At 47.4% G+C, this 16,619-nt stretch overlaps 1 protein-coding gene across 1 annotated transcript in view; it reads right to left on the bottom strand.

Moving 5' to 3' along the window:
• The window catches only part of USP43 (ubiquitin specific peptidase 43), a 61,611-nt gene that overhangs the window by 43,981 nt on the left and 1,011 nt on the right, over window positions 1-16,619 (bottom strand). The window contains exons 2-3 of the mRNA XM_075559571.1: window positions 10,862-10,993; window positions 1,888-1,991 (exon numbers count right to left, since the gene is read on the bottom strand). Of these exons, the coding sequence (XP_075415686.1) occupies window positions 1,888-1,991; window positions 10,862-10,993 (236 nt within the window). The remainder of the gene's footprint in view (window positions 1-1,887; window positions 1,992-10,861; window positions 10,994-16,619) is intronic.

Genomic DNA, 16,619 nt, shown 5'->3' with positions numbered 1-16,619 from the left:
TCAATAAAAAAGTGATGCAGAGGGCTTAAGTGGAGAGCAAATGCTTTGAAAATGATTAGGGCAAAGAATGTACAAATGTGCTTTATACAATTGATGTATGTATATGTATGGATTGTGCTAAGAGTTGTATGAGTCCCTAATAAAATGTTTAATTTTAAAAAAGTAGAACATATTAAAACTAGAACAGCTTTCAGTGGGTCAAAGGGGAGGTCAGATGATAAGGTGTCAATGTCCATCCTGGCCACACCTGCCACAATCCACTCTGCAAGGCTCTCTGCGCAATGGTGAGGCAGTTCGCAAACCAGCCTGTGGTCAGAGGGCAGTCACCAGAGGTTTAACCCACATGCATTTTCCCTCCACGTTTTTTTTTTAACTGAGACAAATTTTGAATGGGTCAAAGGGAGATCAGATGGTAAGATATTGCATTTTAACCCACCTTTGCTACCATAATTGCCTTTATAATGCTCTCTGTCTGATTACAAAGTTATTCACACCCCTTGACTCCGGTCAGAGGGGATTCAGCCAAGGCTCACTCTACGCGGGGAACCTCCAAATGGATTCTGGGCTCCCACTGTCGTCCACAGCCTTTCACAACCAGGTGTTCACAACCTAAACTCTGATACCATTCCCTACTTTGGATTTGATTATATCATTTACAATCCTTGGATCACACAGGCTGGTGTGTTTCCTCCATGTTGACTTAGGCAGTGCCTCACTTAGATGCTATGCTTTCTGATAGCCAGGCACCATCTAGTTTCTTCACCACACTTTGCTATAGGCATGCATATCTTCAGTGATCTCTTCTTCATGAGGGCAAGTAGCAAGCGGGGTCATGTCCTAAGAGCTTATTTTCTTAGATTAGGATTAGAACTAAGTGTGAGTCCATCCACAATATTTTCGATGGCTAATTTCTCAGAATTAGATCACCAGAACTTTCTTAAGCAGTGTATCGGGGCAGATCCAACCTCCACGCTTCCACGTTAGCAGCTAGGGGTACATCATAACTGTGCCACTCAGAGATATTCCACAGGGCACGGAAACCTACTTCTACTAAATTCCCATTCATAGTGACTCTATATAGGGTTTCCCAGACTGTAATTTAAAAAAATCATTTTATTAGGGGCTCATATAAGTCTAATCACAATCCATACATACATCAATTGTGTAAAGCACATTTGTACATTCATTTGCCTCATCATTCTCAAAACATTTGCTCTCCACCTAAGCCCCTGGACTGTAAATTTTTCTGGGTGTACACAGCTTCATTTTTCTTTCAAACAATGGTTGGTGGAATTGAACCACTGACCTTGTGGTTAGCAGCCCAACGCCTAGCCCACAGCCCCATCAGTAATGCTCAGTAATGGTTGCTGGACAAGAGGATAGACGGACCCTTGCTGACATGTAGTGGGTGATGAGCCGGGCTGCTAACCAACCACAAGGTTGCTCGTTCAAAACCACCAGCAGTGCGGCAGGAGACAGGTAAAGCTTTCTGGACAGTTCTACCCTGTGAGTCGGAATCGACTGGGCTGCGTGGGCTTTGTTTGCTTTATGGTAGATGATGCTGACAACTCTTGACTTCCTGAATTGGGCTCTCTGGACAAATAACACTAAATAGGAAGAGTCTCCCCAACTTGGCAGTGCGTGCTCGCCAGTCAGACCCTGGCTTCCTTGCCCACATTCGCATCCCCCTTTCCGAGGCGGAGAGGAAGGCACAGAAGCCAGGAAGATGGGAAAATAGAATTACTAGAGGTCAGATAGAGATAAGTGGATAAATGGAGAGAGAAGGCTATTTCTGGATTTGGTTGGCTTTTAGTCGGAGGGTAAATCTGGCAAATGATTTCACTGAGCCCTGTGGGAGAAATTCTAAGACATCCCGTCCCCTCTTACCTATATTGTGCTTGAAAGTGGTTTTGAACAAAGCTCTGCCCTAGAGGAAGTGGAGCAGTGGGTGGCGGGTGGCTCTCGGGGTTTTTACTGGCTTCAGGCTGAAGCTGCAAAGAAATGAGGGAAAAAAGGGAGATTAGCTGCGCCTCAGTCACTCCGCCCTTTCCACTCTACCGCCTCCGGCCAGGCCCACCATCCCTGTCTGGGCCCAGGCCCGGGCCCTGGCAGAATTTGGACCATAACGTCAGGCTCTTTGCAGTCCCTTCAGACTGAGAGACTGATGCCGGGCCCAAACCGAAGGAGGAACATGGGCGAGTGCTCATTCATTCTCACCCTGCTCCAACTCTCTCCAGTGTTGATGCCCCGCCCCACTCTGCTCTTTTCCTTCACCCTGCTGCCCATGTATGCCCACATGCCACTTGGGTGGACTGGCATCCCCTCAGAGGCACCCACACCAAATCTTCCTGCCTTCCACCCCCTAAGCTGTTTCTGGCCATGTTTCCCAGTGAGAGAGAAAGGGGGTAGATAGGGTGGGGTCGTGTGTGTGTGTGTGTGTGTGTGTGTGTGTGTGTGTGTGTGTGTAGCATTTTCTCGTGTGCCCCGGTGTGGGATGCTCCTGTGGCTGCCGGAACAAGTGACTGCAGACTGGCGGGTGAAAACAACAGAGACCCATTCCTCTCGCAGTTCGCAGGCCAGAAACTTCTGCTAGAAGTTTGCTGGCTTTTTAATTGGGGGCTGGTACAACTCTTATCACAATCCATCCATCCATCTATGTGTCAAGCACATTTGTACATTTGTTGCCATCATCATTCTCAAAACATTTGCTTTCGACTCGAGCCCTTGGTATCAGCTCCTCATTTCCCCCGCTCCCCGTCCTCCTTCCCTCATGAGCCCTTGGTAATTTATAAATTATTTAAAAAATCATTTTATTGAGGGCTCATACTATTCTTAATGCAATCCATCCATCCATCCATCCATCCATTGTGTCAAGCACATTTGTACATTTGTTGTCATCATCATTCCCAAAACATTTGCCTTCTATTTGAGCCCTTAATATCAGCTCCTCATATTACCCCCTCCTTCCCCTGTCCCCCTCCCTCATGAACCTTTCATCATTCATAAATTATTATTATTTTGTCATGTTTTACACTGTCTGACGTCTCCCTTCACCCACCTTTCTGTTGTCTACACCCCAGGGAGGGGGTTATAACCTTGCAATCGGTTCCCCCTTTCTCCTCCACTAAGCAGACACCAAGGCTAAGCTATCTCCACGGCTCCCGGGTGAAAATCTGCTCCTTGCCTCTTGGGGTGTGTGGTTTCAGCCAGCATTCCTGGGCTTGTGGCTGCATCACACTCACCTGCAGGGCTGGTATAGCCAAGCAGGTCTTCTTCCTCTGCGCCTCCCACTCTCCCTCTTCCTCTCCTGTGGGTAATCAATCTCCCCATCTCAAATCCCTTAACTTAATCATTTCTGCAATGTCTTTGCCATATAACACCCAAGGATTTGGATCAGTTATATCTGGGGAAGCCCATTCACTGTAAAATACATGGAATAAGTCCCAAAACCAAACCCACTGCCATGGAGTCAGTGAGGACTCATAGAGACCCCCATGGGTTTCCGAGACTGTAGCTGTTGACGGGAGTGGAAGGGCCAGTCTTTCTCCCGAGGAGCTGCTGTGGGTTTCAAACTGCCCACCATGAGGATCGCAGCCCGACACATAGCCACTGCACTAGCAGGGCTCCTCCAATGTGGGCACACAGCTCCATAAACATATGCTTTCATTTGTTCCACCTTCCTTTCTCTGGGGAAGGAACCTGTCCCAATTCTAGATAGGCCCATATCTGTTGGAAGAGTTCTCATGTTCCAGGTTTAGCACCCAGGAGGCCCCATTAGAATGACTCCATTCTGCTGGCCGCACGTCCAGGGATGGGCATACAGAGCAAGTTGGGGTCCAAATCCGTCAGAGAACTCGAGAGATGAGCATTAGCCCTGCAGAGCGGGCTTGTACCCCGTGTTCGGAGCTGGGCCCAGGGCCCGGAGGGAAGGGCTAGAGAGAGTCCAAGAGTGAGGGCATTGGCTGAGTCCCTCAGCTGGTGCCACCCTCACACTTCCTACCTAAAAAGCCAGGAAATGCCCTTCCCCTAAGTCAGAGCAGGTGGGGCTTCTGTCACACACAACTAAAAGGATCTGAGGACGACACCCAGAAAACCACCGGAAGTCAAACAAAACTCACCTATCACCCCCCCCCCCACCGCCACCAGGAGAACTCCGCATAAACGTTGAGTGTGCGGTCTTCCCGGGCTATGATGCTGGGGGTGGTTGGCCTTGTTCTGCTGGGTGCTTTCCGGGTGGTCTCTTTGTGGGTGTTGGCTGCCGTTGAGTCGCCCCCTGACGCACACACAGTGACCCCACACCCAACAGAACTGAACCCCGCCAGGTCCTGCGCCAGCGCCATGGTTGGTTCTACTCAGACAGTTCTGACTCAGGGTTTCCACTGGCTGAATTTCAGAAGTGGAATACCCGGCCTTATTCCAGGAAGCTCTGCTGAAACCCATCGGAGCATGAGAGCAACACACCTGCCAGGTGGGAGGTGGTTGCACCTGAGGGGCACCGGCCGGGAATCAAACCTGAGTCTCCCATGTGGAAGGGAAGAATCTACCCTGAACCACCACTGCCCCCCACCCCCCGCCCCCTGGAGATGCTACGGTTGCTGTTTTCGCTGCCACTGGGTCATCTGTCAAGTCCTGGTGACCCCGTGAGCAAGAGAACAGTAGGCTTTCCAGCCCGGCACCATCCCATGATCCACTGTAGTCGGAACCCCTGTGATAACCTGGTGTTGTAATGGGCTGATTGTAGAGAGTCGATCACCACGGCTTTCTTTCATCCGCATGAGAGAAATAATTTTAAACCCTTGCCAGAAGGGTCAATTTTGACTCAGAGTGACCCTATAGGGCGGAATCCAACTGGCCCGTAGGGTTTCTGAAACGGCAGATCTTTATGGAAGCAGACAACTTCGTTTTCCTCCCACAGAGCAGCTGTGGCTTTGAACTATTAACCTTGTGGTTAGCAGCCCCGGCACATAACCCATGGTGCCACCAGGGCTCCCATAACTGCCAAATTGCATCATTATCTAACTGCCAAACCAGTGAACATCCTGGTCCAGCCAGATCAACACAGAATTGGACCATCACGGTCAGCACTGCCCCAGCCTCCCTCTCAGCAGCAGTCAACTTGTGTGTTCATTAATACACAAGATAGTCAGATTTTTTTTTTACTATTGCAATAAATGTAAAATGTCAAATAGCAAGAGAGGCGTTAGTTTGACATGTAGGCAGACAGGAAATGGAAACAACCCTAAAAGCACTCCATAAAAGACAGTGGTTGGTCAGTGTATATAGTACTCTATGCGGGGTATACAGTATGGTACAAGCGGCATCTCATTGGTCCATGAATTTTGGCAAATTATCAATACTGTTTTAAGCATTAAAACTGTCTTTGTGGCGATATAAAACTATTAACTTTCAATAGCATCATATGATTGCCTGAAGTAGGCCTATTCAAAAGAACTCACATGTCCATCAACAGAAGGGAGGACAAGCAACATGTGGGCATATCCACACCATGCAATTCAGACACAAACAGAACCGGAGCGCCAGGCAAGGACGCATTTTGACAATCGTATGCTACGGAAACAAGCCAGACACAAAAGGACAAATATTACATGATCCATGGATATGAACTATGAAGAACAGGCAATTGCATCTAGAGACAAGAAGTAGGTAGTTAGTAGGGGGTGAGCAGAAGGGAAAATGGGAAATTTATTTCCAAAACCTCTTCTTTTTTTGGACAAGAAACTCGTGGCTTTTAATTCAGGCAGGACAAAGGATGGACAAGGACAAAGACTGCTACTGGTCTTCACCACTCTGGGGCTCCCAGTGGGGAAGGGGAAACTGGTTGAACGGAATAAAACACGCCCGTCCTCGCTGGCTGAGGTCTATTTTGCTCCAGACTCGAGGGAGGAGGATGGCGCTGTCTGAGTCAGCTGCATGGTGAGGAAATAGATGCAGGGGCGGAGACCGACGCTCAGAGGGGCTGGTAGCTGGGTGGGCGTCTGCGGACGATGCAGAAGGCAATAAGCACCAGGGCGAGGAGGCCGAGGAGAACCAACCCGAGGATGAGAGGCAGCAAGATGGACTGGGCACTGAGACAAGAGAAACTTGGTCCAAAGGCCCTTGTGGAGGACAGCTCCAAAGCTTCTTGATCATCCTAACATCCCCTATTTAGGATGATGAAAAACCAAACTTACTATTCCGATTAGCGGTGTTGCTGTAGGACAGGGTAGAATGGCCTCGGTGGGTTTCTGAGACTGTAACTTTTTGTGGGACTAGAAAGTCTTGACTTTTCCCCACAGAGCGGCTGGTGGTTTTGAACAGCGGACCTTGTGGTTAGCAGTCAATCCGTTTGGATTACCAAGAGGTTTGGGAAATAAATAGTGGTGATGGACACGCATGCGCGCACGCACACACATCCCTTCATCCTTGAGACGTACATACTTAGGTTCTTCTGAAAGCTGCAAGCTGCCATCGTGAAAGAGGATGACATGTAAGAATGCAGACAAAGTTGCCAAGAAGACAAAGAGCGAGCCTGCGTCCTGCATCACTCCCTTGTTGTTCAGAAGGCCGGACTCTGAACACATAGTGGAGAGATGGGAAGGGAATTGTTGATAGACCTACAAGACTTCCTAAGTGTTTTCTGTTCGCCTTTCACTGAGGGATAGGGTATAAAGTACCCAGAACTTAAAATCAAGCAAAACCCCAAAATAAACTGGGAAGGCAAAGCTCATGACTAGATCTGAATCTTTTCAAATTTTTTTTGTGCGGACAGAGAGAGCATCAGAAGTGATGCATTTTTTGCCTTAGTTATGTGAATTGCTAATGTGTATGACACATTTTCTTTAATGGTAGCAGACTATTCGTGGATAGTGCTCCCCAAACTCTGCTCACTCAAGTGATATAGAGTCAGTCATCTAAACTCTTGTGAGTGTGTGATGAAAGAATGGGATTAGACAACAAACAATCCTTGAACTAACTACAAACTTTTCTTTCTTTTTGTTGTTTTGTTTATTGTCATTGGCTTGTTGTTGTTATTTTGTTTTATTTGGTTGCTTGGTTTCGCTCTCTTTTGTTTTTGTGCATGTTATTATCTCTGCAGGTCTGTCTAAATAAAATAGAATGGATGAACAATGTGGAGGAGAAAACAACAGAGCCAACAGTTCCGGGGGGACATGGGAGAGGGGAAGGTGGGGGAAAGGTAGTGGTGTTAACAAACTCAGGGACAAGGGAACAACAAGTGATCCAAATCGGTGGTGAGTAGAGTGTAGGAGGCCTGGTAGGGTGTGATCAAGGGTAATGTAACCGAGAGGAATTACTGAAACTCAAATGAAGGTGGAACAAGAGGGAAGTAAAAGGCAATAGAGGAAAGATCTAGGAGGTAAAGGGCATTTATAGAGGTCTAAATAAATGCATGTACATATGGAAATATATTTATATATATGATCTATGTGCATATATAGATCTATGTGCATATATGTATAGGTTTAGTATTAAGCTAGCAGATGGACATTGGGCCTCCACTCAAGTACTCCCTCAATGCAAGAATACTTGGTTCTATTAAACTGGCATTCCGTGATGCTCACCTTCCCAACATGATCACTGAAGACAAATGGGTGCATAAGCAAATGTGGTGAAGAAAGCTGATGGTGCCTGGCTATCAAAAGATATAGCATCTGAAGTCTTAAAGGCTTGAAAGTAAACAAGCAGCCTTCTAGCTTAGAAGCAACAAAGCCCACATGGAAGAAGCACACCTGCCTGTATGACCATGAGGTGTCGAAGGGATCAGGCATCATCAGAACAAAAAATATATAATCATTGTAAATGAGGGGGAGTGCAGAGTGGAGACCCAAAGCCCATCTGTAGGCAATTGGACATCCTGTTATGGAAGGGTTATGGGGAAGAGACAAGTCATTCAGGGTGCAGTGTAGCAACAATGAAACATACAACTTTCCTCTAGTTCCTAAATGCTTCCTCCCCCTCCCTCCCAATATCATGATCCCAATTCTACCTTACACATCTGGCTAGAACAGAGTATGTACACTGGTACAGATAGGAACTGGACACACTGGGAATCTGGGAATCCAGGGTGGATGATCCCTTCAGGACCAGTGGTGAAAGTGGTGATACCGGTAGGGTGGAGGGAGGGTAGGGTGGAAAGGGGGAACTGATTACAAGGATCTGCGTACAGCCCCCTCCCTGGGGGATAGACAACAGAAAAGTAGGTGAAGGGAGATGTTGGACAGTGCAAGATATGACAAAATAATAACTTATAAATTATCAAGGGTTCATGAGGGAGGAGGGAGCAGGGAGGGAGGGGTAAAAATGAGGAACTGATGCCAAGGGCTTAAGTGGAGAGCAAAAATTTTGAGAAGGATGAGGGCAACGAATGTACAGATGTGCTTTACACAATGGATGTGTGTATGGATTGTGATAAGAGTTGTGTGAGCCCCTAATAAAATGATTTTTTTAAAGAGAGAATAGGATTAGAGCACAGCCCGTCTTTGATCGTGGCTTAGTAAAGTCCATGGGGAATCTAGCTGATGGATCAACTAATTGGTGGTGCATTGCCTTAAGCACTGGGTTGGTGGCTGGGAGGTTCGCAGTTCGAGCCCACGGCCACTCTGTGGGAACAAGATGAGGCTGTCTGCTCTCAGAAAGATTTACATACGGCCCCAGAAACCCTAGGTTGTCTTGAGGCAGAATCAACTAGACGGCCATGGAAATTACAGATTATTGCAGTACGATCTTCAACCCAAAGAAAGTTTGGGGTTTCATCACAATCTGAAAATGCTAAGTGTACACATGTAAAAAAAAGCATCCCTCTTCTCTTAGCTAAACACTTGCACACTAGCCATGCATTGGTGTGGCACAGCTGTAAATGTTGTAAGTATGCATTATGTGACAGTCATTAAAAATGGATTCTAAAGCTAAAAAAAAAAAAGCATCTCTCATGTCTTTTTTAAGGAGTTGGGATTGGCTGCCCTGTAGGATGAGTACCTGAGAAAGCACAATGGAGACGTCATCTGAAAGTCATAAGGAATGGTCCTACCGTCGGACGCTCAGGAGCACTCATGCATAGGATTTGAGGCAAAAAAGGAGGCTTTGAACCTGTTAGTCTATTGCATTCGTCCCTTGGTGTTGCAATCGGTCGGCTCAAGTCCACCCAGAGGCACTGCGGAAGAACGGCCTGGCGATCTACTGTTGAAAATCAGCACTGAAAGCCCTGCCACACACAATTCTACTCTGACAGATGTGAGGGACCTGCTCTTAGCCAGAGTTACCGGGATGGCAACAGGTTTGGTTATTTGTTTTATTGCTAGGAGCAGGAAGGATGAGAGATGCAGCCAAGAGGGGGCAGGGTGTGTAGTTTAGAACAAACAGCACAGAAAAAGGAGCAGGGAACAGCCTTGTGGAGAAAGCAACCAAACTAAACCGAAAACCCACACTCACTGCCACGGAGTCCATTCGGACTCAGATCAAGTCTCCCGGATAAAGTAGAACCGCCTCTCTAGATTCCGAGATAGTCACGCTTTACAGGGGTAGACAGCCTTGTCTTTCTTCCGTGGAGTCGCTTGGTGGTTTCAAACTGCTGACCTTGTGGTTAGCAGTCCAATGCATAACCACGATGCTACCAGAGCACCTACTGCTCCACCAGGGCTCCCGTATCCTAACTCACAGAGATTCCAGACAGGGTTTCCACGGCAGTGCATCTTTACAGAGACAGACAGCCTCTTCTGTCTCCCTTGGAGCGGCTGGTGGGTTTGAATCATCAACCTTGCTGTTAGCAGTCCAAAGCTTACTCAACAGTACTACCAAGGCTACTTGAGTTTCTATTCCTAAAACTCACTGCCATCCATCCATGCTGACACATAGTGACACTAGAGGACAAAGTCGAACTGCCCTTGTGAGTTGCTGAGACCGCAAATCTTGACAGGAGTAGAAAGCTTCATTTTTCTCCCAAGAAGCAGTCAGTGGTTTTGAATGACTGATCTTATAGTTAAGAACCCAAATGTGTAACTGCGGTAGTTACATAATCTGTTGTCAATTTGAGACTTAAGAGTGAAGGGGTGGGGTTTAGCTTGTCAATTAGGTAACAGCTTGATGACCTCATATGGAGGCACTAAGGAGATAAATAGCTCACTGGAGGCGGGACACACGCTCACTCCCTGTGAGATATTCCTGCAGACAAGACACCTGGAGCTCTTGCTAGAGCCCTGGAGCTGAGGGAGCCACGTGGAGACCCCTGCCAGCTTCCACTGAGATGGATCCACAAGACTTTCCACCCACTGGCCTGCGATCTTCCTGCATTCGGCATCTTTACATGTGTTGCATGAGTCTGAAGAACTCATAGATTGGTATCGGACATGTGAGCTAATATTGGACTTATGGACTTGATCTGGACTGGGCTGGGGTGTTTTCTCAATATTCTATTGCTCTTGTGTCGGAGGCTCTATACAAGACACAGGAGTGTCTCTCTGGGTTTGTTTCTTGAGTCTACCGAAACTAACACAATAACCCACTATACCACCAGGGCGCTTGGGAGTTTCTGTTTAGGGTGATGGAGAACACTTAGAAATGGATAGTGGGGAGGGCAGCCTAGCGCGGCAAGTGTAATTAATGCCACGGCCCTGTACACTCAGAATTACTAAAGTGACCGAGTCTTTGTTACATACATATACATATACATATACATATACAATTCGACAGACACACACATATGTAATTGCACACACAAACATAAACAATATATAGTCACAATGGAATTTTTAAATTATACAATTCTACAGACGCACACAGATGTACATATACGCACCACATACCATATATAGTCACAATGAGATTTTTAAATACAAGAGTAACCGACCTTCTCGGAGGTCCCCCTTCGGGAAGCGCCGTCCAAGTCCTCGTGCACACGATCCAGCAGCCAGAGCAGGAACTCCAGGGCGTCCTGCTGGGAATTGCCTTGGAACTGAGAGCCGTACTTGGAAACAGCATTCTGGAAACAAACAAACAAACAAACCAGACCTTCAGCCTGGTCCTTCAACCAACGAAATACACAGCCTGCACGCACCAAGTGTGCCAGTCTCTCTGTCTGTCCCTGACCTCGCGTGACGAGAGCAAAGTGCTGGGTAGAGCATGGTCGTGGCTGCTGCAGCCTGGGAAGCACCCCAAGATGGCCTGAGGGACTCTGCAGGGGGAAACCAAAACCCTTTCTGACACGAAGTTAGTCTCATCTGTGGTGGCGTAAATTCCGATTTATGCAAATTTTGTTTGGGCTGCTCACTGCAACGTCAGCAGTTCGAAACCACCAGTCGCTCCATGGGAGAAAGATGGGGCTTTCTACTCCTATCAAGATTTGCAGTCGCAGAGACCCACAGGGGCAGTTCTCTTCTGCCCTATAGCAGCAGTTCTCAGCCTGTGGGCCGCAACCCCTTTGGGGGTCGAATGACCCTTTCACGGAGGTCACTCGATTCATCACAGTAGCAAAATGACAGTTATGAAGTAGCAGTGAAAATGATTTTATGGTTGGGGGTCACCACCACACGAGGCACTGTATGAAAGGGTCGCGGCATTAAGAAGGTTGAGAACCACTGCCCTATAGGGTCGCTATGAATTAGAATCAACTTGTCGGCAGGGAGTTTGGTGGGTCGTTGGTGGTGGTGTACTTCATAACATTTTCAAAAGCTGGTATTTTCCCAGAAGTAGATGACCAGGTCTTTCTTCCAAGCCACCTGTTAGTGGTCAAATGCATTAACGAGCTGCACCACGCTTCATAGAAGAAGGGGAGCAGCCAGCACCCCAGTTCAAATTCTTGGAAACCAGCTCTCCCACGCAACGTTAAAGGACAATACAGACTTAAGGAGGCAGCCTGACTTTAGAATCTTCATCTGCATCCTGGTCAAGCAGATCAATTTCCCTACGGCCCAGCTAGATGAGCTCACTCCCCTACTCCAAATCCTTCCCGCTGCTCCTACCTGCTGCTTGAGAAGACTAACATGCAGTGACCTCCGATGTGTCAGCGTAGAACTGCGAGCCACAGGTTTTCAACAGCTGACTCCCCCCCCCCACACACACCCTGACACACACACCTTCACCCCCTACGAGCAGGTCTTAGGCCTGTCTTCCTCAGTGGCTGTGAGTGGGCTCAAACCCCTAACCTTTGGGAGCCTGAACATTTTTATGAATAAAATCTAATTTTCACACATTCTAGAATAGTTCTACTCTGCCCTCTAGGGTCGCCATGAGTTGGAATCCCCTTAATGGCAGTAGTTGAGTGAGTTAACTGGTATTGCTTCTGGCTTTTTGTATCCGGTATGTAGCCCCTTCTTGTGATAGCAGTCAGCATACAATATGCATTTCTATAACTTCGACAGCTTTCTTTCTCTTCAAAGCATTTTACTCCACTTATATTTCGTGTCTCCCTGTTCTGTCCAGAACACACGAAACAGTCAGAGAGCAAAGGAAGCTCCTTGGTTTTAAAAAGCAATGCTCCTTGTCTACCCATTGAGGCAGCTGTGGGAGGCAGGGCTAAAACGGAAGCTGACAGCATGCACGTAAGCCAGGGTAAATTCCAGATGGCTGGAGACCTGAATATAAACACAGAAAGACCAGAAATATACCAAATTGAATATTTATCCAAAGGTGTGCTATGAATAAGTGTGAAATGTCCAATTATCAGGTAAGGAGATGAGGAAGCAGGAGGCCCTTTGGAGGCCATATTGGGAGGAAATGTGACAAGGATTGAGGACGTATCAAGAAAAAAGACCCTTATGGGCAAAGCAGACCCTGCACAGGCAAGTGACACAGAGAAGCATCCCTGAGGGCAACAGTAAAGCAATCCTGCACCTTCCTCCGATTCAAAGAAATAAATGTCTTGTTCGATAAATTAGTAGGCGAGAAGACAATAAATATGCTGCGCAGGAAGGTACACACTGCTCTGAAAGCTAATAATTCTGGGGGAAGAAACTCATCAATATGAGTCCTAAAAATGGCTATGGCACCAAGGGGTAGGCAGTGGTTGGGTGGCTAGACGCAAGGTTGGAAGTTCAAAACTACCGGCTGCTCGGGGGCCGTGGAATGAGGCTGTCTGCTGGTGTTAGGATCTACAGTCTCAGAAAGCCTCTACAGTATGAACTCACTCTATGGTAGTGGGTTTTATATCCAGTAGAGCTGATATAAAAAGTAAAAGCAATACTTAAAATCGGGGTAGTAGTGACAGGTACATTTCCCAAACCTCTACACAGTCTACAGTGAAAACGGGGGACATGTCACTGTGTTTATCTCAGTCAAGTTGACTTAATAAATAAGAAAATAATAAAGTAGTCATATCTTTGCTTTGGCCATGTAATTCTATTTCTAGAACTTGTGGTTAAGACAATCATTGGAGCTGAGGACAATGATGGAAATGCAAAGCTGTCCAGTGTAGTGTGACCACTGGACACGTCTATCACTGTCTCCAGGAGGAGCCAGTTCCTTATGATAACGGAGTGAAATAATACACAAATATCAAGGTTTGCAAGATATTTTTAATGACCAGAAAGATGCCTCAAGAAAACACTTCAGGGAGGAAAGCAAACACTCGAATTTCATATCGTCTGCCCGGGCTTTGGACATCCATGTGTTTCCAGTGGTTTAACTCTCGGGAATGCAATTACAGATCCTTTTTCACATTTTTGTATTGTCTTTTCTCTGTCTCTCTCTCTCTCTCTCTCTCTCTCTCTCTCTCTCTCTCTCTCTCTCTCGCAATACCCATATTTAATTACCTATATACTCCAGTATAAGCCGACCCAAATATCCGCCGAGGCCCCTAATTTTACCACAAAAACTGCATTAAAAATGTGCTGAAAAAACTCGGCTTATGTTCGACTCTATACGGGACATCATTAGGGAAGCCAAGCACCACAGACCTGAGCAGGGTTGCTTTGATTTATTTACTTGCTCTTAAAATAAGCTGACCAGATTGTAACATTGGTAAAGCGGGACACCAGTGGGACACCATTGATAAAAGTCATATGCTGGCGAAATGGCCACATGGCAGCCGAAAACTGTATACCCTAGCTTGTTGTGCATTCTTTCCAAAAATCGGGACTTTTAAAAAATATTCCGTGGGACGTGGGAAAAATTATTAAAAATCGGGACATCTGGTCACCTCTTAAAACAAACTGTAGTCCTGCAGGAGGCTGGAAGACTCGGGGCTCAGGAAGGAAAAAGTCCCCAAACTCATTCCTTAACTCACTCCAGGATGCTGGCCCCTTCCTGGTTTCCTTCCTTCCTTTGTCTGAAGTGAACAATCTCTGAAAGATCCACCTCCGTGTGGACTGTAAGGCCTTATTTGACCTGTGCCCCTGTAGACTGTCAAGACCTCACAATCCCCATCCTCCCTAAGGGGTCCTTATTTGGCCTTCCCTCCTCTACCACCAACCTTAGACATTTGACTCACTGGCCTTCTGTGTATTTTCCCCTTTCTAGTGTCCACTGAACCCTGGTGGTGCAGTGGCTATGCACTGGGCTGCGATCTGCAAGATCACCAGTTCGACACCACCTGCCGCTCCACGGGAGAAAGGGCTTTCTGCTCCCTGGACAGTTGCAGTCTCAGAAACTCACAGGGGAAGTTCTACCCTGCTCTACAGGGTCACTGCGAGTTGGGCATTGACTCAGTTGGCACGGAGTGAGTATCCACCAGGGCTGGGGGCAGGGGTCATTGCAGCTATGTATGGGGCTGTTAACCACAAGGCCACCATGAGTAGGTAGCCCTCCATGGCAGTGAGTTGAGAATCCAGAGTATCTTTCCTTTCTAGCATCTGGCACCAGGTGCCCGTGTGATTATTTAATTAATCATCTCTCCCACTTTACCGTAAATCCCTGGAGAGCAGCCCCCAGGATCCGGTTTTCTACTCAACATTCATTGTGTATTCTTTCATACTCCAGGCAGTGTCTGAGCCCTTAAAAACCATTTGTTGAAGGAAATTAATGTTTCCTCCTCTGTAAATAAGAAGAATTCCAATCAGAAAGGTTTAAACACCTAGATTCTAGAATCCCCCAGGGCTTGCTTCCCCAAGGCTCCAGGAAACACCAGGATGAATCATCCCTCGATAACATATTAACCTCATGAGCACCAGTGTGCTCAATTACACTGCAACTCCCTGAATTCACACACCAGGAGTTCCTAGACCACAGAGACTGCAGAGCCAGCACACTGGAAGCCCAGGTGAGTCACCAAGGCTATTCACCTGATCCCTTTCCACCCCCACCCCCAAAGGACTCCAGCCTCTTCCATCACTGCAGTCACTGGATGGGAATGGATCTGGAAAGAGAAAGGCTACACAGAACCCTCCCTCCCTCCCTCCTCCAGGACTCTGCGGGTGAGAAAGTATATTAGTAATGACAACATCATGCATGTCCTATGGGCCAGACACCTGTTCCAGAGGCTGTGCTTCTGCAACTCACCCGATCCTGGCCACACCCCTCAATAAGGTAGGCACCATTACCAACCCATGCTGCAGACTACTACATTTAGTAGTTTTGTGATCCGGAGCAAGTTAAGTGGCACACTAGAATTCCAACTGTAACATTATACTGTCTCTCATACTACCCCTCCCCCCCACACACACACAAAGTAGCATAAAGGGTCAGCCATGGCATTCCCTTGATCCATTGACCATTCCAGAATGGCGCTTCACTAAGAGACACAGAGGGGAGGAAGGGGGTGGGGGTGTGACAGGCGGAATCTGGCCTCCTTGCCGGTCACAAGACTTGCTTTCCCGGGCTGAAATTCAAGAGCTCTGATGCTTGTGGAATGAACACTGACAGGTTCCTCCCCACCCCCCCCCCGCCTCCCCCCACCACTACACCCAGCAACAATTACTAGACTGTGGGGCCCTTCTCTGTCCAGGCTGTTGTGGTTTGTCAGCAGAAGCCAGCTGCATACATCACACATCTATGATCAAGAACTGGACTCCAGCTAGGACCCAAAGACTGCTCTTGAACTCTAGGGGAAGTGATAACCATTTACAAAGACGTCTGCCCGCCGAGAGAGAGAGAGAGAGAGAGAGAGAGAGAGAGAGAGAGAGAGAGAGAGAGAGAGAGAGAGAGAGAGAGAGAGAGAGAGAGAGAGAGAGAGAGAGAGAGAGAATGGATATGGTCCTGGGGATCCTGGATGCAACTCTGTGCTTGAACATAGTAGGGCAACAAATGGCACGCCAGCACCTGACCTGGGCGCTCTGTACAGGGCCTAGCTCACAGTGGATTGTTAACTTCCACTCAAAATTCCCTGCCACTGAATCAATTCTGACTCATCTATCCTATATGGCCTGCAGGGAACCTGTGGATTTCTGAGAACTGCCCCTATGGGTTTACTATACTATAACTCTAAGGGAGTCCAAAGCCTCATCGTTCTCCTTCACAAAGGCTAGAGGTTTCAAACTGCTGATCTTGGGGTTAGCAGCCCAATGCATAACCACTACACCACCAGATGTTTCGATAAAAGGCAAACTTGTTAGCGTAGCCCCAGAATCCATTCTTGATCCAGCCACCCGCATAGCCACCCCCATTAACTCCACCGGCAGGAGTTAAATTCGTATTTCCTTCCTGCCTCCAGTACTCTGCTTGGAGTTTTCCTGGAG

Source organism: Tenrec ecaudatus, chromosome 10, assembly GCF_050624435.1.
Source record: "Tenrec ecaudatus isolate mTenEca1 chromosome 10, mTenEca1.hap1, whole genome shotgun sequence".
Classification (NCBI taxonomy): Eukaryota; Metazoa; Chordata; class Mammalia; order Afrosoricida; family Tenrecidae; genus Tenrec; species Tenrec ecaudatus.
Note: the sequence above shows the minus strand (reverse complement) of the source record. Positions and strands in the feature narration are given on the sequence as shown.